The 27,575-nt window shown below is 41.7% G+C and overlaps 1 protein-coding gene across 2 annotated transcripts in view; it reads right to left on the bottom strand.

Annotated features, from left to right (window-relative positions):
- Window positions 1–27,575, bottom strand: part of dscaml1 (Down syndrome cell adhesion molecule like 1) — a 131,446-nt gene that overhangs the window by 92,685 nt on the left and 11,186 nt on the right. For both annotated transcript variants that reach the window (XM_086035041.1, XM_086035042.1), the window contains exons 2-3: window positions 23,565–23,885; window positions 13,851–13,997 (exon numbers count right to left, since the gene is read on the bottom strand). In XM_086035041.1, the coding sequence (XP_085891167.1) occupies window positions 13,851–13,997; window positions 23,565–23,885 (468 nt within the window). The remainder of the gene's footprint in view (window positions 1–13,850; window positions 13,998–23,564; window positions 23,886–27,575) is intronic.

Here is a 27,575-nt window from a genome sequence, read left to right as displayed (position 1 = left end):
CATTGTTGTGTGTACTTCCAAAAATCACAAAAGGAAAAAAACCCTTCCTGTTTTTACTATGTTCCTGTCATGTAAACCTGAAACTGTCCACTAGATTAGAGCTGCTTGCGGTTAACAGCCATGCATGTATGTGTATGTGTGCTCTAATAGACCTGCACATGTCTTATGGGAGTCCTCAGGGCAGCCTATATATCCCAGAGAGCCCATTGATTAGCTATTAATAAAGCACAGAGATGCCATTGTTCACAGGAGAGGTCAGAGAGGCATGTCTCTCTCTCACACACACAAACACGTTTAAGTGCAGGCAGCTATGCAGTTGATAATGCTGATGTCAGGACAAGTGGTCATGAGAGAGCAGGGCGGGGCCGAAAGATGAGACCGGGTTGGAGTCAGAGCGCATCCCAGGGAGAAAGAAAGAGAGAGCCAAGTCAGGTAAGGCACATTAGCAGTACGCTGTGCTGTACTTGCTTTGGTTTTTCATCCATTAGTTCCAGGCTCTTCACCAAGCTGTCGCCCACCTCCCACTCTGTACCTTTCAGCTGCATCTACTACCTGCACGCCTCCTCCTCCCCCAATCCTCCCTCGCTAGCATGCACATCTTCAGGTCACGGGTCATTAAGTGCGCTCCAGAGGGGATGTGTTGGAACAGGATATCTCTCATATCGCCCTGCCCAACCATACCTCACTAAAATCTGAATACGTACAGATACATACATGATGGTAAGGCAAAAGACATATCATTTTCTTTGGCTCTTGTTAAAAATGCACTTAGAGGGCAAGCAAACAAGAGCTTGGCATGCAACCTCTTCTTTGTATATTACAGCCCCACCGTGCTTGACCCTATTACTATAGACCACTGATGTACATACAGTTATATGACATATACAGGAAGAACTGTAGTCATCTGTAAATTTAGTTTCAGAGTAGACAAAGTACCAAGCAGTACATTAGCAAACCTGTCACATTTGTGTTATTTTCCCTGCCAAGAGAAGCTCTTTAGATGATGGGTGGCGAAATTGTCTCATTTCATCAGATGCAAAATTAGTTCAGTCATGTGATGTACTGAGACTAAAATAAGTAAATTTAAAACATCTTTCCTGGTGTAGTCAAAACAACAGTGCTTACTGCAATGTTCATGCACAGTGTATCAAAACTGAACATTCAGAGCTGTTTCTCGGAAAAAAAAAAAAACAGTCAGAAAGCATTTTCCTCTCTTTGAGCGAAATAGATTCATATACAGACACAGAGCAACGTGTTCTCAGAAATTCATTGCAAATTGCCCAAAAAGATGAGCACTTGCTGGATGTCCAGTGGGATACACTAGAGTTGCCTATTACAATGCATTTTGATTAATTACATTAAGTGAAAAAAATTAAATTAAAACGTTACAAACCTAACATGTACATTTTCTACAAATTACTCCAAATTATTGTCAACAATCCAACTATTTTTTTGATTGTGTTTTTAAATGATCATGGTTTGGGGCTGTTTTCCTTCCACTATCGACTTTGTGAAGCTGGAGGGAATTGTGAACAGTCCCCAGTGGCGAAAGTCAGTATTAGAACAAAACCTACCGGTTTCTTGTGAAAAGAAATGTCAGGAAAAGCTTGTTAGAGACTCATCCCCAGTTATGAGGGTGTGCAGAGTTGTGCAAACACATTCTCTCAGCTGTTGGTTTTAACTTACACTCTTGATAAGATGTCAATTAGATGTCAGGTTTTAATCACATTAATGGTGGGAATATTTTTTATATGATTTGTCTTGGCCTTGTTAATTTTTTTATTACAAAAAAAAATGCCATTTCAACCTGGCGTGTGTTGACTTTTCCACAACCACTTTGTTAATATCAAGCTACTGTAAATTTAATCCCTAGATGTTTAGATAAAGTGTGTGTGTGTGTGTCTGTTAACACTGACCAACAAGAGCAGCGTTGGAAAGGTCACATGCACCTGACGCATCCAACACGGTGGCGAAAATTGTCAAGGCTCCAGCAAACTCTTGCTTGGACGAAAAGCTGCGGTGCGCACACATCGCCGCCATATTTGTTGTGCAGCGCCACGCAACACCAAATTGTTGGGTGGGTAATTCGAATAACAGATCTCTATTTTAAATTATGTGTGTCATCTTCATCCATTGACTGCACCACCTCCCCCAATCCTCGACGCACTCTCACCCTCATCCCCCCTTCTTACAAATGACGTCATTTTTAAGCAAGTCATGATCCCCATTAGTGATGGATTTGCATATTGAGCTGATTTTGCGAAGCCCCCCCATCATGTATTTTTGCTCTAATTAGTTCCCGAGGCTTAACAAGGAGGATGAGGGAGGGGGCGTGCAACAGTGGTACACGCAGTGAGGCTGAGGGGGTGTCGGCGAGGACATCGTGGCGGCTGATGAGTAATGCACGACGGCGGCTGCGCACTTGGCGAAATATCTGACTGAGATCGGCCTAGCGTGTACTTATACTACTAACATTAGCACACACGCATGTGTTTGGCCAGGCACAAACACAGCCAGTAATGATTTTTTTGCTCAAAAAACACAAGGGCCTTGCACTGTTAAATTATGTCAGCGTCGGAGGCAAAGAGGAAGGCTTTTAGACGGTCAGCGGCCTCTGCACCTACCGCACACCCTCGCACGTACACACCTTGGCCGTGTGCAGCTAATGAATTACTAACTAGCAGAGAGGAAAGGGAGCCATTTTCTCAGAGTAAGGCCAAATGAATTCGCCGAAGCACTATGCAAATGTTCCCTGGGCTAACGAGACTGCCTGCATGATTGGAGTGCCATTGAAATTCTCCTCATGCACAGCCCCCCTCTCGCACTTCCTCTCCCTTATCTCACCCCATCGCTTTCACCATTTCAATCTGCACAGACAACATCAATGTTCCCATCCATCTACCAACCTGTATCTGCCAATTGCTAACATCCTGTGTCCGTTGTATACCTTCCTGTATCTGTCGATAATCTGCTTGTATCAATGCATTCACCCGTATAACCGGCGCTGGGCACTTGACCCTTTTTTGCCCGTCTGGCCGCGACCCTCCACCCTTGACCTGGGTACCCTTCCGGCCGCGACCCCCCGGCCATATTCAGAAACATTGTCGAGCCCCGCCCCGTTCCGCCCCCCGCCCCCCATTATATTATCACAATATTGCGCGCATGTAAATGCATGTGCAAGTGAATACCGAGGCATAGAATGCGGTTGTCATATTTATTGAATGTGAGTAGCACTACTCTGGGGTGGGTTGAGGTTTTGAACTGTGTGGGTTTTTTTTCCCCTTATCTAATTATGTTTTCGTTTTTTGGGGGTTGCATGGTCGGTGGTATGTTTGGAAAATGAGACACAATCTCTGTTGCAGAATCTATTACTTTGTTCTGTCTTACAATAAAAAAATTTGAAACAGAATACCCGTGGCATTGTGGGGAAAATGTTTTCAGCATTTAGCCGACGTTTTGGCAATATGTTCGAACGACTACCAAAAATGGTTGAATGACTTTATCAGTACATTTAAATGTCTTTGTCAATGCATTTGTCAGTACATTCGAATGAATTTGCAAAGTTTGGACAACAAACTTGCTCGAACGAGTTTCCAGTACATTAAAAATGTTTACTCCACGTTGGCAGTTCCCTGTTTTCGTAGATGCCTGCGGCAACCCACCCATTTCCCGTGGGTGAGCAGTCCACCTGACCAGGAAATCAACCTTGATTCCTGGTCCACAGTCAGTGGTGTCATCCACTGAGCCATCCAGGTGCCACCAGCATTTTCTTGCATTTCCTTCAGCTTCAGAACACCAAAATGTCCAAAACATTGATGTGAAAACATTGAGCTTCAGCTCTTACAGTCTGCCCAAATCCAATCTGGGTCAAACTGACTAACTCAACCTTAGATAAAGCCAACCCAATCTGCTCAATATCCACAGCTACTTGCAGCAAATTAGTTAGGAAAACACCACAGCATTTTTTTCGTGTATATGTATTGATCTTCATCTATGTACTGTACATTATCTATCGATCGATCAGCCCATTCATCCAGCATTCTAGCTAGCCATCCATGATCTTGACTTTTTGAGCTACAACTCAACCTTTCAACATAAATGCACACTGCAGCCTGATCAGTGGCTGGACAGCAGTCTATGCCTTCAATTCAAACACACACGCCCACACACACACCCTCAAACAGAGCGCACTCAGAGTCGCTCTGCACCTGTTCTTTTTGTAAAACATCCAAACACGAGTGCTGAATAAATAACCTGCCTAACATGCATCACTGCCAGATTCACACACCTGCACACACACACACGCACGAACTCCACATCCCGTAATCACACATCAATAAGTAAACACCACCCATTTCCCATCCACAGCAACACGACGACTCTCCTCGTCCCCGTGACCGAGGCAAGGAACAAACTGCTCCATCCTAAAGACAAACACACAGAAATGCTTACTGGTCAAACAGTAGCAGAGATAAATGGAGAAGCTCCAAAAGAGGAAGGGAAACGGAGGACAGGGTGCAATAGGGTGGGCATTAGGCTCTTGTCGGATGCATCTTTAATGACAGGACACAGTCCCTTTCAAGCCCCAAGCTGCCTCTTTCTCCCTTGGGGAGGCTGGGGACTGCAAAAAAAAAAAAAAAAAGAAAAAAAAAGAAAAAAAACGGCGCACACACATTCACACACAACACACACCTCACTTCATGGTTTCTTCCTCAAACAGCAGTCAGTCCATCACCCTTCCATTCTATGCCCACTTTGCCACCTGCATAATTTAGCGCGTAGCATGCTTTCGTGCCACTTTGTCTTTCTTTTCTGCCGATTCTGCCATTTTTTCCTCGGCTATCTGTTGTTAATATTCGTTCGTGTTTGGCGGAGTGGGAGAGAAAAGATGATGCTTTGTCACTTTATCTTCGAAAAAGTGCCTCTCCAAGCGGGGGTACTATATGGAAAGGGGCCGGTTGAAGTTAAAAAGAGTGGAAAGCGTGAGTACATGGGGCCTCTGCAGAGTCGCCACAAAATGGAGACCGGGACAGAAGCGGCGGCAGCTGTGGTGACGCTAGACTCCGCCACAATGTGAGAGGCTGTGTGCGTGCGTGTGCCTGCCTGTGTGTGTGTGTGTGCAGAGGATTAAACAAGCCCGATCGATGAATGCAGAAACACGCGCACAGAGTTGCTGCGCTGTTCACACCCACAACTCTCTCTCCACAATATCAGCCAATCAATACTGATGTAGAGTCCATAACTTGACCCGAATCAATCCATCTACGTAACCATCAGTTGGCGGCACCCGCTTGCAGATGATTTTGTGGTGCAAAAGGCGACGGAATGTTCTTCATCCTCATTGTTTGACTGTACAAGGAAGTGACACTGCTTCATATATTAATAATGGATTTATTTATTTTTCATGACCAACAATGTAAGACTATTGTTTTACTAGTCATCACGATAAAGATAGGTTTGAGGTTTCTTTTTTTCCGACATCTTTTTCTTTGTTCTTTTTTTTCTTTGTTACCTCTCTAGCAAATATGTCAAGCCATGAAATTGGAATCGACCTTGAATTGCTTTTACAAAGTAAAATGTGTTCATTTAATGGAATGAGGAGAGTCTGGGGTCCCACATAATCAAGCAGTTAAATTGGGCCTATTCAAATGAAATAATAAAATATGTATTGCATTCTAAAATATAAAAAGCAAACAAAATATTATCTTTTTCTAATTCACTTTAGCAGGAATGCTACTGAAAATATTGCCCCTGAAATTAATGCAAATGACAATAATGTAAATTCTAAATCCAATTTTATGTGGTTGTTTTAAATAAATAACATGCAAGTATTTTGTGTTTTATGTCTAATTTGACAGTAAACATCAATTGGAATTGGAATAAAAGCATTTGAAGCCTTTTTTTAAGAATTTCCCAAACTGCTGCTTTTTATGAAGAGATGAGTTCACTGCCACCATCCAACACTTGATCCTTAAATTGTTGCTCTCAAGACAAAGCAAAAAAAATAAAACTAATGAGCAATGGCACATATCTCGGAAAACTTGCAAGTCAGGTTACCCAAAAGTTTAGGCGCCACTGTATTTGTTTTTAGTATTTTGCTACAAAATGAACACTTGCATGTTATTCTAGATACTTCCAATGCATGTCACATTCTTGACTAAGAGACCCCCAGTGCTGCCGGAACCATTTCCATTTTGTTGACACCACTGCAAGTAATAACTGAAAAAGAGAAAAATTAACAAGCGGTGAGTTGTAATGTGCCTACAGCCAGTGCGCACTAATAAGGACGCATGAAGTGTAGTTTACCACACTCAATTGTTCACGGTATTACCCGTTTATCAGGAACCTCTTCATAATCATTAATAATGCGAGGTTAGATTTGTGCCTAATAATAGTGCAATACAAACAAAGAAATACATCTTAAAAACGTGTATTCTCCCAACAGTATCTAACAAGTGACTGAAGTGTGTGTGCCGACGCGTGCGAGTGCGCGTGTGCGTGCGTGTGTTGTGGTGATGCACTAATATAAATCAAGCAGTGATGCATCCTCACACCTTCCTCATTCCGCCTGCCGGTTCGCACCCGTTACCATGGTGACCAGATGAAACTCAAACTCCTTTTAAAGTTGAAGGAGGAGACGGTTACTAATAAATAAGTGACACACACACACACACAGTCATGCACACACACTGATGAAGACACTTCCCTCAGGAACATCCGTCAACACTTCCCAGCTGACGAGCACACAAATGATAATTTTCTAACCAGCAAACCATCAATTACAGTGCATTATAGCAAGCAAAGCAAAGCTACGGTGAGGGAGTAGCAGCAAGGATAGCGAGCCGACACCGAAAACCTCAGGGGTGTCAAGTAACGAAGTAAAAAAAAAAAGTGTTACCTTACTGAAGTAGAAATTTTGGGTATCTATATTTTCATGGAGTCGTTATTTTTCTGCCTACTTTGTACTTCTGCTCCTTACATTTTTACTCAAATATCTGTATTTACCACACCTTACACACACACAAAAGCCTCGTTACTGTTTTATTTTGGATTGCGTTCATTACAGTTTATAATTGTTCAAAACACCAATCTGCGTAAATCGCGTTAGGGTAGATAGAATGATTTTGATTGTGGTTGGATGAGAAGTTTATTCTAAAACAGGGGTGTTAAACTCATTTTTTGTCGGGGGCCACATCCTGGTTATGGTGTCACTCAGAGGGCCGTCATATACTCAAAATTTATGATCACATATACACAACAAATTGATGAGTAGCTCGTTTTGAAATTAGAAGACGGTAAGTAATTGTTTGTTCTGTTTTTTTCAATGTATTTTAAGGGCAGGATTGCTAACAAATAACACAATGCAGTATCTCATATCCCCATTGTTGTTAAAAGTGAAAACGATTTACAAGAAATCTGAAGGTTAACGCACATGATTTGCCTTTGCGGGCCACATAAAATGAGGTTGTGTGCCGGAGCTGGCCGCGGGGCCTTGAATTTGACACCTGTGTTCTAAATCAACTCATTTTGAATTTCATTTCAAAGCTTCCAAAAACTTGAAAAAGCACATTGAGGTAAGTGGAACATTTTTGAAGGATGTTGAGGGTTTGAGACTTAATTAGACTTCAGACAAATGTTATGAGTTTAATTATTGCTGTACAGTATGTGTAGCCCTAGCTAATAGTACATGACATGTTCTACGTTTGCTATGGCTGGGTACTTAGAGAAACATTCCATGGTTTACTAACAAGCAACAGGTTGTGATTCAATGTTGCACGTTTGTTTGGTGGGCTGTGTGTGTGAGATCTGTGAAATATGACTTGAGCCAAATCTGAATTCACGGTATAGATATATGTTATGAGTTAATTATTGCTACATCCAAAATTTGTAAGTAACACTAATTACATTTGGCCAGCTTTGTCATTTTACATCTGTGGCCATCACATATCCAAAGTTTGGGTGCACACTACTTACCTACCAAGATGACAGGCTGTTGAAGTTGGACTTTTTGCACCATTACAGAGGCAGGGATGTGTTTCTTCCATGTTCCGCGGGATAAAAAGTGTCTTTGTGTGTGTGGGCGGAGCTAAGTGGGTGACGATGTGTCACTGGGGTGGAGTGATAGCCTAATTAATACCACTTGTGTCTACCTGGAAATGTTTGGCTACGTTTGCATGAACAAAATTTCTTGAATCCGATCAGAGTTCGGATTAAAATTCTGATGCACTGTTTTCATGGACACTAAAAGTATCACACTTTCGATCGGAACAAATTATTTTGACATGCACAGATTGACCAAATATACCGGATGTAGTAGTAGAAGAAGAAGCAGCCATAGCGACTACCGTGTCAAGAAAATATCGCTGCGTCCATTTCTACTTTGAATGTTAGCGTTATTTCGCGTATTTTTGTTACGTCGAGTTCCAAATGGAGCTGCAACTGTACCAGGTCAGTCTTGCGCCCGCCATGTCTTTCGCTCGCTCAGCTTCTACTCTCTTCCGGAAATAACAGAAACACGTATACTGACGTCACAGACGGTGCTGTAAAGACGGTTCATTCCGAAATTTCGGTGTGTTTTCATGCGCGCCGAACGACATGAACATGAACCACCTCTCTCGTTTGGAATAAAGTCTTAATCGGAATGGGCTTGATCGGCTCAGAATATTCTGAATGGAGTGTGTGTATGATGCATTTTTATTCTCATCACGTTAATCCGACTAAATGTGTCCTTTGCTTTGCTTGGTACAGTGAGAGAGGGCGCAGGGTGTAGATATTTCTGATGACCACTATTTTTTTACCATTTATTTGTCCAACACTGCAACTTTGTTTTGATTGATTGTACAGTTGAAATTCTATTTTTTTGAAGAGTCAAATAAAAACCTACAGACTGCAGTAATGGCTTCAAGCTTCCATATTGGATTCAGTGTGTCAGACAGAGCTCTGCTTTCCATTCACAGTTAGTAATTTAGTTTTTGACATTCACAGAACAGGTAGTCATCATATCCGTTCCATGAAACACACGTTAACGCTCAGTGGTACACATGGCTCTTTAATGTATTGGCCTTTAACGTAACATAACATAACATTATAATCATTCTGGCCTGTATAGAAATGTTTTCGGAGGAAGTTGTGTGTATTGCGCAGTATGCCACTGTGATGCAAACCAACCTTTTGTCCTTCAGTCCAAAAATTTGGAGTCGGGGTGGATTCATCTGATTAATTATCATTTCATGAACGCAAGAGTAATCAGAAAACTGTGTTTAAAATACCAGGGCACATGGAACATAAGGAAAAGAACACATTTGACTTGACTTCCGCTTTAATGCATTTTGTTCTCCTTGCATTACTTTTACTTATGTACTTTAAGTAGTTGTAAGCCGCTACTTTTATACTTTTACGCAAGTGAAACGCTGAAGTTGATGCTTCAATTTCTACTAGTCTTTTTAAATCCCAATATCTACTACTTGAGTAATGAATGTGAATACTTTTGACTTCTGTCGACCCCAACACACATACACACGCACCCACCCACACACACACACACACACCCACACACACACACAGACATTGCTCTGTGAACTCTCCAATGCAAACAGATTTGGCTGTCAAAAAGTGACACGACACCCAGGCGGGGTCGTCTCGCCGCGAGGGCAGCTGTCAGCAAACACCCGCCTGCTTCTTCATCAAAGCTCATTCAAAGTCAGCTTTATTGACCAACACGGCTGTTCGTGCGACGCGTGTCATCCTGTCAAGTCCACACCTTGGCATACACGGACCTCTTAATAGATGGCAAGCCAGCGGAGCATCTCGAGCGCGAGTGAAAAACACAAAGATGTTGATGATGGATGGATGGGAGGCGTGTGGCGGAGAGTCATGTGATAACCTCACTCGATGTTCAACGAAGTGCTGACACAGGCCATCATGCTATACATGAGACAAAAATGGGAGGGTCAAATATGGACCTCTCTGTCATTGATAGCACTTGGAGGCATGCAAGTGTAAAGACGAGAATGTACCCTACAGATTCCACTCTTCCGGGAAGATTTTCTACAAGATTTTGAAGTGCTGCTGTGTGTAAGGAAAGGCATTTGGCTAAATTGCCCTGATTTACCATGAGTAAAATTAACGTGTTGCGAAAAGCTGTCTCTAAACTCCTGTTTGGAGTTTGAACCCTAATAGGGTTAGGCATCGTTTGAATTTGGACGATTCCGGTTCCAATCCCGGTTCTTCGATTAGATTCCGGTTCCTAACGATTCTCGATTCCGATTCTTAAAAAAAAAAAAAAGAGGGAGCTATTTTTCGATAAAATTATATGACCTTCTCTGTTTGTAAACTTTACTATGAGTTTCTTAAGGGGCTCTTTTTAACCAGTGTATAATTTTACATTTTTTGAGATCCTCAAGAAAATAAGTAATGCAACAATTACTTAAAGCATTCTACTGAAAATTACAATTTTAGATTTTATGGCTTTTGACTGTGACTTTTTGACAGTTTTTACCATAAAATCTATTAACTTTTTTTTACAATGTATTCTATGTAACCATGGTATGTATTTATGTATGTATGTATGTACAGTCTATGCTGTGCTCAACCTTTGTTGGTTGATTCAATGTTTTAGCTCAAGTATCACTTGCTGGCGTTAGACGTACTAAGATGATTCTGACTTTGGGTCCGAATCTGCACCATTTCTACGTCGGCTCCAGGGGCCAGTCGAGGCGGGCCGGGCCGCCAGGCAGTGCGGACAAGATGGTCAACACAGCGAAGAGCGACCGCGATCACCACGGGGTCTTGTCAGGCACTGTAGCTAAGGAGATCTGCGGGAAGGGCGTAGCACACGTCCAGGGTCACCTAATCGGGAGCGGGCGGAGGAGCCGACCGGGAAGAGGAGCGCCAGTTGGGATGGGCTCTTGCCGAGCTGATGTGCACCCGTACCAAGGCATTGGTGTCTGGAAGGGGCTTCACATCGTGCACATGCATTTCCTATAAGTCCTTCTTCGTTCATGCAAATTAGGCATTGAAATTCTGCACGAACATTTCAAAATCTGAACGATTCCGGGAGAACCAGAATGTTAGTCCCAGTTCCGCTCGAACTCGGTTCTCGATGTCCAACCCTGGTGCCTAACCGGCTAAATCGGAGGGTCGATAACAGCATAGCACCAATGAATTAACATTGCTCTATATGTAACCAATTGTGGAACTTCACTTTTCATGATTAATTCATTAATCAGTCTAAAACCAAATCATACAAAACCCAAAACAATATTTCCCAATGGAAACAATGTAAAACCTTGAGAGCGAATTGTCAAACATGACATTTTTTTCCCATAACGTCAGAGCTCGAAAGTGTCAATATGTGATGATATAAATTACCGAAGGAGTGCTATTACAATATTTTTATTATGATAGTGGTTATTATTCGTTCAATGAATTGATTTCTACAATGATTAGGGATTGTCCCACCCTGGTGTCATATGGATGAAATACCACGAGGTCCACTACATACGTCCGCAGAGCACTGAATCTGTCTGCCTGCGCCTCGAATAAATACACCAAAATTGTGTTAAGCCACCTGTGCTGCAAATTAGACCAACTTTTAGCAAATCTATAATTTTGTCTACCTTTTGTCACCAAATGTCACCGAGATGCGCTGCGAGGCGCAGCAGGAACAACCAGTGAGAGACGTAGTGCATTTACCAAATTAACAGACACGCTTCGCCGGTACAAAAATGAAGACTCCTTTCTGTCACCAAATTAGCGGGTGCGTCGGTGGCACGGCTGCTTCATATGCCAGCACACCAGACAGGTGGAACACGGCCCTAAACTTACTAGACTAGACTTGCAATGGCATGAAAATGATTACGCCCGTTTTTTTACGGCGAGTGCTAGGTGCCAGTATACCAAAATAGGGCCTACGATGTATTCGGATGGTTAGGTCTCGAACTATTAACGTATCAATAAGCAATCGTTACCTTAACCATGGACACCTCTCGCATTTGGCGAGACACGAGGTTTTAGTCTGATATTTCATACTCAAACGGAAAAAAGTCCCTCGATGCAGTAAACATATATAGCTACAAATTCATGTGGGCTTTCTATCAATCTATAAAAACTGACATATATCAAGAAGAATGATGGACGTGAGATTACTTGGCTATTTTACTTAATTACAATCAATGGTCCATCTAGTCACTTATGTTACATTGCCTAATCAAACCACTGGGCTTAAATCCTTCAGTTTAGAGGTTGGGATGTCCAATTTTAAATATTCAATGAGATTTTATATTCCCCAAAAGCTTAAATAATAAACAACACATATTTTGGTGGCCTTAAGACTTTAAGTCCTGGATAAATGAAAATATCAATAGTGTGTATAACATTTCAAAATATAAAGTTTTTACCTTGGCCCGTGGTATTGTTTCCTTTTTTGTCTTCTTTTAAAGTTATATAAAATAACTGACCTGTTTTGTCAGCCGCTGCTTGCTACAAACAAAGTTGTTGTAAAAGTAAAATGTTTCATAAATATATCTTCAGCCAACATTTTCATATGGTATGCCAATTGAGATGACTACACATCAGCAAATATGGTCATGCTGTAAAAAAAGGGTGCGAGCAAATCTGTTTTGGTGCAACCAGTGCAAAAGTTACTGCAAGCCCTGCCATAGTGTCAAGTAAATGTTACCTTACAGGTGGTCTCAAGGGAAGGCTGGATTTTTTTTAATAGGAATGAACTAAGTTGACAGTCCCATTCTAACTGGTAATACATTCCCATTCCACTCTAATTCATTATGATTAAATGCAAATGACCATACCGCATTTTACGACAACGCTTAGGGACACTTTACACTGATGGGACTAGTTGGAGATTCACATAAATTGTGTGTGTGAGCATGTGTGTGTGTCCTTGCTTGTTCATATGTTAAATAATATGTCCAACAACTGATCAATAACATACTCCCTCTGAGCTCTTACCACACACAGCCACGATCCAGCGGCTCTGACAGGCACGCACACACAAATACGCGCATTCACACACAGAAATACACACATAACAGGTCTCACCACTCGCGCGCTGAGGGATACGTGACAAGAGAGAGGGGAATCCAACAGCAAGCTTTATCGATCCAGACTGGAAACCTCCCTCAGGCCACACACACTCTCTCACACAACACACGTCTGCACCCACACGCACGCACACACACACACACTACAGCTGTACTGAATGAATGAGTGCTTGGAGTGAAGGACAGAGCCAACCAGCGCACACGCACACACGCACACACAATAATGAGAGATGAAAGTTTAAAGGGCAGCAGGAGTGCAACATATCATCTGACCTAAACAATCTCAAATGACACCCAACAATTTTCCATCGCTCTGCGGAGCAAATGTTAACTGTGTAACACGCAAACCTTCACACACATACGCACACCCCATACATCCAAAGCCTGATTTATCCCGGAACACAGTTATTAACAACAGTGACGTCCGTTAGCGAGTGAGGAGCCAGCGACATGGCAGGCAAAGGCCATTTCATCTTCTTTTTGGCGGAGTAGTCCATTTTTTAAATCCTCCCCTCCATCTTCCCGCTCTGACAACACGGGATATACCAGTGACATGGGAGAAATTCATTACAGCAACCCAGGAGTGTGAACACCCAATTTCTATGACAGGGTTTGATGTAAAATCCTATTTTGAAATTGCTGATCCAACTCTCCTTTTCTCTGAGAGTAAACACCGTTCGACTCCACTGGCATTTGAATGTTGATCAAACACACCAAACATTTACTCAAGAAAAGTTAAAAAAAAAAAAAGGCTAGTATTCAGTAACAGTGACTGGATCAGCTCCTTACCTGGGACAATGGACACGGTGTCTTTCTCCCAGGACACCACGCTGACGTACTCTTGGACAGCAGAGGGGATGAGGCACTTGAACACAGCGACATTACCTCGCATGGAACGCTGGTCAGCCACACGGACTGTGTAGGGCTCCCGGAACACTAGGGTGGAATAAGGGAAGGGTACAGAATAACCATGAAATATGATCATTCTGACATTAAGGTTATTCACAATGTACAATATAGGCAAGGCAAGGCAACTTTATATAACGCATTTCATACACAAGGGAAGGCAATATGCGAATAGGAACAGATTCTACAGTACATAAAGAAAAAATCTGACTTTGCTAACTAATAACCTGTTATACTCAGATTAACACTATCATAAAAGGACATTTTTAAAGCAGCACTGGGCAAGAAATCGACCTTAATAAAAAAATTTCACAACTCTTTGGCTTACAAGTAGTTGAATTGGACTTCATGCCCTGAGGGGGTCTGTATCGTTTTTACTGGCACAAAGCAACTTTGAGGAGGATGGGATCAACCCTGGCACACAAAACAATACAAATGTCCTGAATTGCTTTACGTCATACTCACTTCCTCCTTTCGCAATAAGGACGGCTCGGGATTTCATGACACTACGCGCTGGCACGCATGGGAAATGTGGTTGATTTTTATCAAAACACTACCGCTTTTGTCCACAAGGCGCCGCCATAATCAACAAAAACTGGCATATGGCACAGCGTTGCTTTAAGATTAAAAAAAACTGTTTCGTCGGCTTTACACGATCAAGATTTTTGGAGCCACTCACCAATTGGTAAGTTTAAAAAAAAACAATAACCGATCGCCGATCCGATCACAAGATGGAGCATACGAGTTGAGTATTTCGTGGAATCCAAGATTTAAGAGGCAGTAAAAGTGACAAGCCTTTGTGACAAAATTCGCGAAAATATAGAAGGAAAAAAGTGTGAAATTGCAGTGAATTTCAACTGGATTGCTGAGTCATACAAGTGTGGTGTATACCAATAATAATGGACCAATAATGCAATGAAATGTTGATGTGCTTTGCCATAATTTCACAGCAAGTCATAAGTCAAAGTCAAAACTCCGGTCTCTATTGTGAAAGAAAACTATTGACTATTACTATTGACTATTACTCATATATGATAAATATGTCATACTATATTATTATACTTTTAACCTGGCTGACGTATACTGTAACAGAAGTTTAATTCATTTCCGGTGTCGATTTAGTTTAGCGTGTACGATTTTTTTCTCCAGAATCCAGACACTTATTAATTGTCCTGCTATTTTCCTTCAAGATGGATGCCCTCCGCTTTAATGCAGTTCGAGCCACACGTCTTTGAAAAGTGTGATCGATCATCGCAACACTTACAGTGTTGAATGCGCTAGCCGTGTCAAACTTATGTTATCTTAGCATTTAGCATGGCTTCTCCATTCTTATCATCATCCCTTCATGAGTATGATACTTGTCAGAATTGTATCCTGACTTAAGAGCGACTGCACAACATGTCTAGGCGAACTAGTAACCAGCCGAAGCTGTTGCTAGCTTGCTGCTTCTGTGTAAGGGTAGCACAGAGCTTCCCTTGACCTCTGACTACCCGCGGTAGGTGACGTGAGCTCAGCGAGATTTTTAACTGTCTCGGTGATTATTCTTCTTCTCCTGCTTTCTTTTGACGGTTGTCTCAGCGCTTGAGTCACAGTTTTGCTATTCAACATTTATTATTGAGGCACAAAATACAAATTTTGACTCATAAACTGCCATGTGAAACCACTTATTTCGAGCCTTGATTTAATTTTTTTTTTAATAACATTACAATCGTGCATTGAAACACGGTCAGAAATCGAGATCTGAATCAAATCTTAACTTTGGTTTATCATTACAGCCCTAATATTTATTATGTCCTGTACATTAATGCATGAGACATTGATTAATGTCAAAATGATGAAAAAGAAGAAAGCGGGGAAGCAGGACGTTTTCTCTGTGTCGCAGGTGACTAGCTTTGCTTCGTAAGCAACAAAGCAATAACCCTTGGTATCGTTTTATACCTGCTCAGAAAACCAATTATTTAAAGTGAATACACATTTGAAAAGGACAGTTGAGGGCGGTTTTGTTATAGAAAAAACAAAGGCAGGTCTAGTAAACAAGCAAGCTGGTAGTTTTGCTCTTTCGCATCTGATCTCCTCCAAATCTGTAGCTGTGATCGTAAGGCGGGCCGACTGGGAGCTGCGTTGACGGCGATGCACTGTGAGTGGCCTTCAGCCTTTCAAAGAACAACGGCTCAGATGCTTTAAGACGGCGAGGGGCGCGGCGTGGCTTGCGGCCACTGTGACTGTCACATGCAGGCGCCAGGCATCAGAAACATGCGGCCTGCACATGGCATGGCGAGCGTGGGGCAGTGAGTCAGTGCCAGGGTGGCGCTGATTAAGACGCGGCTTAATGATGAAAACAGTAGCCTGTAGCTAACCAAATTATCCCCGCAGTTAACGTTGTCGCATTCAGAGTTATTAGCGATCAGAGCAAATATTTGTTTGTAAATTTCTTGAACTTTATTGAATTGATGGATTCTTTTGAAGCAGCACAGCGACACCAACATGGTGCACACAGGAACCATTAGCCCACAAGGAACACATGAATAGCCCTTGGGCCCGTTCTTAAAATAGCTCTAATTTTTTTTTGTGTGTTGCTTTTCCAAAAAGAAATAGCTCCATTTACTAGTGAGGTGTAGTATAAGTTTTTTGTTGTTATTATTTTTCAAGTCACACTTATATTGGAGTCATTTTGGAAATGACAATATTTAAATAAAATGTGAAAAAAAAGGTCAAAGGTCAGTGGTGTAAGTGCATGACCAAACTATAGCATTCATGGAGAAGGCAAGGGGCGAAATGACGACGGGGAAAGTAGTTACTTCGTAATAATTTGAGCAAATGTTTTATTCCAGAAGTGTGTATGAAACTGGAGCCCCTACACATTAATCCATACTTCAAAAGTACCTCTCAGTTCCAGAAAGGTTGGGGACCCCTGCTGAAAAGAAAACTGTCCGTATCTGTGAACATGAATGTTGTTGATTGTTTGTCTATGTGCCCTGAGAGTGAGTGGCGAACAGTTTACAATGTACCCTGGCTCTCGCACAAAAGTCATCAGGGATCGGCTCCAGCGCCACCTGACCCTTATGAGGAGAAAGAGTACAGAAAATCAATTAATGGTTTGATAATTTTGCTTAAGTGACAGACAGGTGGATGCTAACTTGACACTAACTTTCATCTAAACTGTGTAGGCCAACTCAATATAAAATTCATGGAAAGGGCCAATGATTTATTTTTTCTGCCCTCTACAATTTTGACACAAGATAAAAAAGGACTACTGTACAATGAGTAATGTCTAAGATGAGGAAAACACAATTACACAAATGAAATGGGCCCAAGAAAGGCTGATGCTGGCGAGTGTTCCTGGCATCCCAATCTATCACTGCTATTCAACCAGCTAGTCCTCCCTCCAAAATGAGGACAGTAATAGCTTAACAATGCAAATCATACATACACACACATAAAATGCGGGGTGAGGCCCCGCCCTCCGATGTGTTCACGCTCTCCCCCAGCTCTCCAGTGATATAATTAACGCCTAGCCTGAAGGCCAGTTTCCTTGGTCATTAATAATGCTTTATGCCAGCCACCACTGCCACTGGAACCCAGTGGAACCAAAGGCAATGTCCTTGCCAAAGGTTAGAGAGTCTTTTGCCTCAAAGTAACTCCACCCTTTACCTGTACTTTAACCTTATTTTACTTTTTGGTGCTCTCAGCTCTGCAAACTTGTAATGGAGCCACAATACGATGTGACAAACGATAGGAAAGTGGGTGTTTCGGGAAACCATTGTAGAGTGCTTTAAAGCGGAAGTCAACCCAAACATTTTTTTCAAGAATTAAACACCTAACAGTTTAATATTTAATATTTAATAATAAAATAAATATTTTCATTCTGGGGGCACATAACAGAAAATAATTGAGAAGCACTGCCTAAATGAATAACAATCTTAATACATCCTCTGGAGAGAAGATCACGTTTTCGCTTTAAGTCCCCCGACACATGAACCACTAATGTGAGCCGATGCCTCATTTGTAAACAATTCAAAGCTAAAGGACTATATAATTGCAATCAAGTCTTGAGCCCAGCTCTTCATCTAAAGCTGCCACTGCCTTTCACTGATACCATCTACCTGCCGATCAATAGCACCGATCGACTGAGTAGCCTCGGCTGCCGTGGTACGTCTAATTCTTTCAATCATTTATTTACTCTCTGATTGACCCTGCTGCCACTCGTCAATAGAAGGAAAAATTACCAGTTCCCGCTGAGCCCATCATAGAGTGTTTAAAATCAGCTTGACAACTTGTAAATGTTTTGGTGCAACGACATCGGCCACCAGTCAATGTCAGCCCACTTTGTGTCAAACCTCAGAGAATAATTTTTTACTTCAATCTTTTTTTGATCAGTATGTGAAAGTGCTGTTGTACACCAGCTGCAACCCTGTGATATTCTCCATCAACGAATGCAAAGATACAAATGGCGGCCTGGCTGATTGGTGTGTAAATTGTACCCCCCGCCCCCACCCTCATGGTACGCAGTAGAGAATCACTAGGATGTTACTGATGCCTGACCATATGCGGCCTGGTTGCCTAGGAACGAGCTAAAACATGACTTTGGCGCACGGTGCGCACTGGGAGGCAAGTCCTGTATCACTGTCGCTTCAATAATTAACGCCGGGGAAACCAAATACTGCATTTACTTATTCATAACGAGGGCAGCAAAAACACAGGAAAAGAGAGAAGGGAAATTATAATAAAAGGTGCAGACAAATGAACGGCTGCAGTTTCTTTTACTAAGTGAACGGGAAAGCAGGCACTGTCATTGTGTATTTCTAGGCCTGTAGCCCCTGCGTTCTGTATTTGTAAATAAATGTCAGCTACAGACGAGATGAGGAGGACAGATGGAGAAGGAAAATGATCTAAACACCTGCTGTCTTGGCCAGAGTCTGTTCAACCCGGGAAGGTGTGTGTTTGGGTTGGGGCAAAGGGGAAATTCGCTGAACAGGTGTCCTTATTTCATTTTATTAAGTGCCCGTAAGGGGTACGGTGTACAAATCATGAAACCATGGCTCAAAAGCATCGGATGTTGATGTTTGTGTTAATGCTGAAATGAAGTGCATCTATGGGTCCAGTCTTTCTGTGTTTTAAAGATATAATGTGAAAACACAGATTTCGATGCTTTAAGGCCATATCTCACTGAGCAGCGAAGGCTTGCGAGGGGAGCGAATTTTGGGTCTCGTCAGGCCTCGTAAAATATCACGTACGCGTTTGTATATAGTTTTCCTTATCGCAAACCATTTTTCTCGTCGCAAGGAAATTTGAACATCTTCAAAATCTCCTTGTTTAGTTCGCAGTGGTAACACCCTCGTTACCCTTTGTAAACCGTCATAGGGCGTGATGTCAACGTTTTTTTTTTATTCGACAAAGACGAAGACGAAGACCCCTTGGGGTTTTGAGGATGTCGTGGCCGTTCGTGCCGAGGTCCCGGCCGAGGAAAAGTCCCATCAGTTCCCGATGTTGCATACCCACTGCTGCTGCTGAACTTGCAGGTGATTCCTCTTCCTCAACCTCAGATGAGGGTGTGAAAAAAATAGGTCGAGCTACCCTTGGACATCAGCTGACAAAGAAATGTTGGCTAGCTTTTTTGAAGAGTACCTGATGTTTTACAACACATTTGAACAAGTTCACGTACAGTACTAGCAAATGTAAGGTGGTTAAGCAGATGGCGACAGAGAAATAAGAAGACAACGGCAGCGCTTCTCCAACGTGTAAGCAGAGCCGCCTTTACCAACGGGCTTACCTTGGCTTGAGCCCAGGGGCCTACAGAAGTCGTAGGACTATCAGAATTAAAAAAAAAAAAATGTAGATTTTTCTGTCAATCACTTTACATTCTTGCCATGAGTTGACCAACCTGCATATTTGATGGTGAGCCGCAGGGCCTATGAGTAGGTAAAGGTGACCCTGCCTGTAAGTAATAATGTTTTTTGTTGAACATCGCAAAATAGTCGCTAATGACAGAGGTGACCACCTACTTTTCGTTAGAAAAGTTGTCGATTCCAACATTCGCTATACTCGCAAGCCTTCGCTGCTCAGTTAGACATGGCCTTTAGCCCTGCACCTACTGACTCTGTGAAGCTGTTAGACCAACGATTAATCTCCTGAATCTTCACGTTAATGGGAAATAGATTTTCTCCTCTCTCATACGTTGATAATTCCATCACTGACTAGTGATTACGGTTTGTAAAAATGTCCTCCCTAATCCTCTTTAAGGAAAATGAGGAGGTTGGCATGTGCTTTGGACAAGGTCCATGAGGCCAACACAGCACAGTAGCGGTGACCCATCTGATGGCCAACCATCCAGTTTCTATAGTGTTTGTTGCCAATTAGATATATAATTATGAACGTTGAAATGGAAATATAACTAAAATATATAAATATATCTACTTTTGCTAGACTTCAACTAGACTATGTTTGCGAGGGATGTGGTTAACACATTCACCTGTATTGGGAAGTTTTTAACCTTTAAAACTCAGTAAGGTAGAAAAATCCGAGTTATCAAATGTTTTTATTTTCCTTCTGAAGGTTAGAGGGAAATTACTGAGTTATACAAATTCAAAACCAATTCTGACAATACAATGGCTAAAAACAGTGTACATACCCCTGTTCAAATGGCAGGTAAAAGAAATTTTGAGAGAGAAGTAAAAACATATACGGTCTCTGATTAAGTGCCACACGTGAGGAAGACAGGAGATTGTGGTCAAGTGTAGTAAACAGCCAGCACTCGCCAGAAATGTCTGCAAATTCCTCAAAAGTGTATTTGAACAGCTGAACTTTTTGGAGCCAGAGCCACATTATATTGTGGCAGGTGTGTGCGGACTCCTACTCAACATGACTTTGAGTTTGATTGGTTCATTCTGAAGGCAGCCACATTCCCAGTGTAAAGAGGTTGTGTGCACTTATGTAACCGCATTATCGCAGTTGTTTATTCTTACTACCACACTCATTGTTTTCCTCCAACTTTGTTGTGCAGGTTATAGATGACTTTAGTGGTGGAAAATGTTTTGAAATTATTTAGTTCAGACTCACTTTTTCATATCACAAAAACCTGGCATTTGGACAGGGGTCTCTATGCTCTTTATATCCACTGTAAATGGGCATTGGGCTGAGAGATTTGAGATAAACTTATAATGATGAGAACTTCAAGACTTTGAAGACTTGAAGAAAGAACATTGATATATAATCTTTTACATGTATCGGTTGGCATCAGGAATGATTTTGTTGACTTTAAAATAACTTGAAAATGTATGTGAATGGTTATACATAGCAAACGATGAGTATACATTTTCATTTTTTGGAGTGTGTAAGAAATTTTCCATGTTTAAAGTTTGAGCTTAATATTGAAATCAATATAATTATCATGTCTGCGATTGGCTGACAACCAGTTCAGGGTGTCCCCCGCCTACTGCCAGAAGACAGCTGGTATAGGCTCCAGCACGCCCCGCGATCCTTGTGAGGATAAGCGGTATAGATAATGGATGGCTGGATAATTGTCATGTCAGGAGGAAAGTGTGATATCAATATGTAAAAATCCACTGAAAGAGTGCTCTTATTTAAAAACAACAACAAAAATGCATTGAGGAAATAAAACTAGACTGTCAGGAAAACAAGCAGAGTAATCCAGACAGGTGCCTGTGCTATTATTGGACAAATAGTGAGAAAGAGTGGGGAGGGATGGTGAGTGATGTGATGAGAAGGTAGGGACAGATATGTGGAATGATAAAAAAAAAAAAAAAAAAAAAAAAAAAAAACACTAATATGGAGGAGGCAGTGAGGGCGGGGCCGATTTTTGGTTTTTGGAGGGCTTTGTCATTCTGCCACCAAAACTGAGGCGGGGCCAGCCACACCTAAGCACAAAGGTCTCCCATGGCAACCGTATGTGTGTGTATGGAGGTAATGAGGTGCACAATCATGTCCTCCAGACTTGCTTATGAAGCTGTGGAGATACACTCATCTCAGCATTGAATTGATTAATTGTTGCAATTATATGGGCGAGGGAAGGTCACCCCAAAATGAAGCCTTGCGAGAAGGTCACAAAGAAGGGACTGCCCCCCCTTGGGATCATGCAGGCCATATGTTTTTACTGTATGTGCTTTTTTGCTGGGACTAAGAAATGCTGATTGTCTCTTCAGGCAGGATTCATCAACATACTCCAAATTATTTTGCTTTTTCTTCCAATGATTGTGCTCGTATCATTCCATGTCTGCAGCTGACTCTCTCAAACTGTCCTTGCCAAAACACCCCGACAAAGAGTTGGCAGCTACACACCAAGAGCCAGCTTGGTGGAAATGGCTTTCCATGTGCGTATATCAGTGTGCGTGTGTGTGCGCGTAAGTGCGTGTGTGTGTGGTTAGGGGACTTTCCAGTCGGTGGACAGATGGAGGGACTGGGAGACTGGGAGGCAGGAGGCATGCTGGCATGAGTTTGTGTTTGTGCGTGTGTGTGCGGGTGTGCGTGTGCATGTGTGTGTGAAAAGTAACACCTTCCCTCTCTAGCTATGACCTTGACAGCGAGTGCAGACAGGTCAGCAACACCCAGTTTTACACCAAGCACAAAAGTTTGGTTAATTTTAGCATGGTACAAATTATTTTAGGATATTCATCAAATGCTGTGAAGGTTACCCTTTTCAGGTTTTGGAACCCATTGGTGTTATAACCAATGAAAGGACCAAATAAGTGTAGATAGGACACATTGCAGTTGATTGGTCGATTGAGAGTCAGTGTGCACATTACATTCATTCAACTTGAGAAGTTAAGAGTAAATTACAGAGGTGGGTATTTTAAGAAAATTGGTCCGTCATCCGTCAGCGGCCAGGGTACCCGTCTGTCATTTTTCATGACGAACTGAATTGTAATCGTCAGTCCGTCAGTTGGTCCGTCAGTTGGTCCTTCAGAAGTCCTTTGGTCCATCAGTCGGTCCCCGCAAAAAACGTCAGAAAAACGTGTGTCCGCTAGTTTCATTTTTAAAAGGTGTGTCCCGTCATTCGTCGGTCTTCAGCAAAACGGGCGCCTGTCAGTGACGGACTGACGGACCGCACGTCAGTCTGACAGAATGCCCACGTCAGGTAAATTATATTTCTTGAATGTAGGAACTAGTGTTTGAAACGATTAGTCTGCTTGTCAACTTCACAAATCTACATCGACATTCATCATATATTTTTGGCATCTCGTCTTCCAATCAGAAAATTTATAGAGGACTTTTGACTCATTCATCTGCTGTGTCGCCAGACTATCGTACAGCTTTTATCGGTGTGCGTCTGGGAGTATGAAAATAAGTTATGTTGGATGAGGATAGCAGTTAGCCCTGAAAGCTTTGGATAGTTCAAGTTCTGCTAGCCTTAAGATATGCATATCTTAAGGAACGATAGATAAATGATGTAAGAATTTGTGTGGATTAAAGTGTTTGTAGTTTTTCGCGGTGATGTTTAGATCTGGCTTCTAACGCAGACAATACGACAGTGATCATTATTGGCATGGAGGAAAACAGCAGTATATTGGAATCACACTTAACTGTTATCTTCAAGGCCTTCAAATGATGATTGGTGTCATCGTTTATAGTATCCACCCTTACCTGATTTAATGTGAATGCTGGGGCTCCGGATTTTTCCCGCCTGGTTCTCGGCGGTGCAGAAGTACTCGTTGTCATGGATGATGCTGTTATAGGCGGAGGGTGAAAAGGGGTAGAGCTGGAGGGTGCCATTGGCGTGCACGTGGCGGATGTGGGGCACGTCGTAAATGTCGTCTCCGGCGGCCAGGTACCAGCGCAGGACGGCATGGGGGGCGCCGCCCGCAGGGCAGGGCAGGGACACCCCCACGGAGCTGGAGAAGGTCACCCGCTGCAGGGAGGCGTTCACAAAGTACAGCCGCGTAGAGACACCATCCTCACTGTTGACTATTTGGATGACAGAAAGGGACACATGCGTTACTAGTTTGTAGGCACTTGACAAAGTCTGACTGAGTCTGTCAAAAAAACATGAAAAAAAAACACAATAACAGAGCGTATACTGTGTTTTGATTACCACATTCAGAGCACTATAGAAAGGAATTGCATGCTATTGAAATTCCTTTTAGTTACATGACTTTATTTGACTGCAATTGGCTGGCAACCAGTTCAAGGTGTGCCCCGCCTACTGCCCGCAGACTACTGGTATAGGCTCCAGCACACCCGCGCTTTATTTGAAGGGATAACTTTCATTTTAAAATATACCTTGGTAAATATAAGTTGTTAGTTCAGAGGTCGTGGGTTGGATCCCGGCTCCGGCCTACTGCCCGAAGACTGCTGGAATAGGCTCCAGTACGCCCGCGACCCTTGTGAGGATAAGCGGTATCGATATTGGATGGATGGATGCATATATATATATATATATATATATATATATATATATATATATATATATATATATATATATATATATATATATATATCGCTGAAACGTGCACAGAGTTAAGTGAGCAAACAACGCACGTTCGACCAAAGAAAAATCCGGTGCTTCAAAATTTCATCTCTCAAATCCTCTGCCTGTACTAATGGTTTTATCTTTTATGACATCCGTGAGCTGCACTTCGAAGCCGGATACAATTAGAACTTTCAAAGCGCAGCAGAACACAACATAAACACAATGTAAATGCAAAGTGGATTGCAAAACAAAAGATTGCGGTCCATATGGATGTATTGTCCTTTGCAGAGTTTACCAAATCCCATCCCTAATGCAAACTACTTGACAATAACAAAAATATTATTGGATTAATGCCACTTTGATTGCAGTTTTTTTTTGTTTTTTTTTTAAGATTTGTTCTTATTCATCGCGAGTATACCCACTTAAGCGTCCCACGGGTGACATTTTTTAAGATGTGAATACATTTCCTAACCCCCCTAGTGGAAATTCAATGCTGGCAAAGCAGAGAGAGCAACTCGGAGCCACGGGGATCTACAAAACAAGCATTTAAGATATGCTTGACCTAACACAATTTTCAGGGCATATACAGATATAATATCCACAGGCGTACAAGTCCTAATTTGTGCCAAACTGCCGTGATTTACATGATCCCATTCCTTATACATTTCTTTAATACCCAATACCTTAGGGTAGCCCAAAGGAAATATGCCTCTTGAAAACTGGCCACGAACCAAGCAATAGAAACAGATCTGAGAGACATTTGTGATAATACAATGGTATTATAATATAGATTAAGCATTATCTTCCACCACCAACCATTTATTGCCAATTTTAAGATGGAATACATGTAATTTTAAAGGGTTGTGTATTTCTTGGGGATTCATAGGAGGACTGTGGGGGGGGGGGGTGTTGGGGGTTGCAGAGGAAACCAAAGAAGTGCTGTGCTAAGCTTGGCTGGGGGCCAGAACAAGATGCCGGGACTCCCCCTTGAGCCAGAGAATTTTCCTCTCAAAAGCATGATACTGAATTAATCCCTTTTTCCTGGATTGTGACAACAATGCCTGGATTAGCACTATCTCTTTCATTCTCAATGTCTCGGGAGAGAATAGGGTGCCGGCTAAAACGCATCAATGGAGATTGAAACACTCTATATCATGTCATTAAGGTGCTAATTTCTAAAGCTCGTCGCCATCAAAGGGAGTCATTAATAACCAGTGATGAAGTGAAAGGCTGAATATCTTGATAGCAAAAACGAGGATGAATGGCTTTGGTACAAGAGACATATGTTCCACACATCTTACTGTCACTATCCGATGAAAACCTTGTATTTCCATTTTATGACAATTGTGACATATTGGCACTTTAATCAGATTATCCGTCATCTCCTGCATGCACTATTAAAAGTGTGTAAAGAACCAATGACAACATGTTTTATGTTGTATAACAAGTATCGCCATTAGCCAGCAGGACCGTCTCTCAAAACAACGTACCGCGGATATTAAAAGTCTACACGTCCCTGTTCAAATTCCAGGTTTTTCTGATATAAAAAATGAGACCAAGTTCAATCATTTCAAAGCTTTTTCCACCATTTGTGTGACCCAGAACTTGCAAAATACAACACAATTTGTTGGTTTTTTTGTTGTTGTTTTTTTACAGTTTTTCGTAAAACTGTTACGGTTTAAAGTTTGTGTGATGGTGAGTGGAGGACCCAAGTGTAGGAAAGCAGGGAGGCAGGAGTTATCTTTAAAAAAATATATATATATTTAAAAAATGGTAAAAAGTAAAATTAAAATTTAAAAAAATGGAGGAAAAGGAACTTTGGATTTAGGGCTGCTCGATTAAGCGATTTTGAACCGTAACCGAATTTTTTACTGGATAAAACGATGTTAAAAATCTAATTGGAACGTTTGATTTTGTTATTTTTGGTGTATCTAAGCCACCGTAGTTTCCTTTGCATTTCTGCTTCCACCCACGAGCGCGCAGTCCGAAACAACGACAACATCCATGGTTATACAGGCGATCCTGCTATTTGCTCAGGCAAGTGAGCGTTTAGTTAATAAATCGCGCAAAAATAGATCTGTAGTGTAGTATGTGCCCCGCATGTACAATACAACCCGTGAACAAGTAACTCAACGTCTGAAAGTCGTCCTTTTTTTTCTCCTCTACAACGGACCTCTGGTCCAGCCGGACTATGCATCCGTACTTAAGCTTGGCAGTACATTGTATTATTGAGTGACAGTTTTGCACTAATCATTGATTAATGTTTAAGTAAGACCAGGGAGAAAGGTGAAAGGCTAGTCACTAGCTGGTTGGCAAAATGACTTGCTGACAGATTGTTTGGTTTACAGACTTGACTGTCTACATTCTCTCATGTTGATGATTTAGTTTCAGATGGTGTATGCACTTTATTCTTTCATTATTGGTTTAATTAAGAACAGATCTGAAATCTATTGTATAAGTAAAATGCGGTTAATCCCAATGAATTGTTCTGTGTGTATTGAGTTAAATTGACTGGCATTTTGAGTTCAAAGAATAAAAATTAAGTTTAAATAAAAGACATTCAAAATACTTCATTTCTCATGATTATTTATTGTACAAAGAAATTGTAGTTGTAAAATCGTGTTTGAGAGAATATAATCGGGATTTTCTTATTAGGCAAACTCGAACAGCCCTATTTGGAATAATCAACAATTAAATGTGTTCATTTTGAAACTAAATTCAAAGTAACAAATCAAAACTGGGAATAAACTCAACACAATAAGGACTTGGGGAAACATGACAATCACAGCAACAGAAACAATGAATCAACAAAGACAGAAAGAAACCAGGGAACTAAAAACAAGTAACAATTTGACAACAAGGTACCGTATTGTAAACTTGGACAAGACATGAGTGGCTGGAAGCTGACAGGTTGACACAAGGGACCGGGTTGCTGTGAAGAGCCCAAAACTTAACGAGCAAAACAAGAGGAGGGGGGTGGGGGGTGGGGGGCGGGAGGCATCCCTTTGAACAGAGAGGTATGTACACATCTTATACCCACTGTACTTTCACTTTACATCACAACTACCAAAGTCACTAGGTCTTAAGTCCAACAGCCAATTTCTCTTTGTTTTAATAAATCAAGTCACGACAACATCAGCTAATGTAATGTAATATTTTAAGTTAAAAGGTACATTTTCAATGAA

The sequence above is a fragment of the Filicampus tigris genome, chromosome 7 (genome assembly GCF_054856515.1).
Source record: "Filicampus tigris isolate MCC_2025a chromosome 7, RoL_Ftig_1.0, whole genome shotgun sequence".
NCBI classification, from domain to species: Eukaryota; Metazoa; Chordata; class Actinopteri; order Syngnathiformes; family Syngnathidae; genus Filicampus; species Filicampus tigris.
The sequence above is the reverse complement of the archived record's forward strand: the minus strand, read 5'-3'. Positions and strand labels throughout refer to the sequence as shown.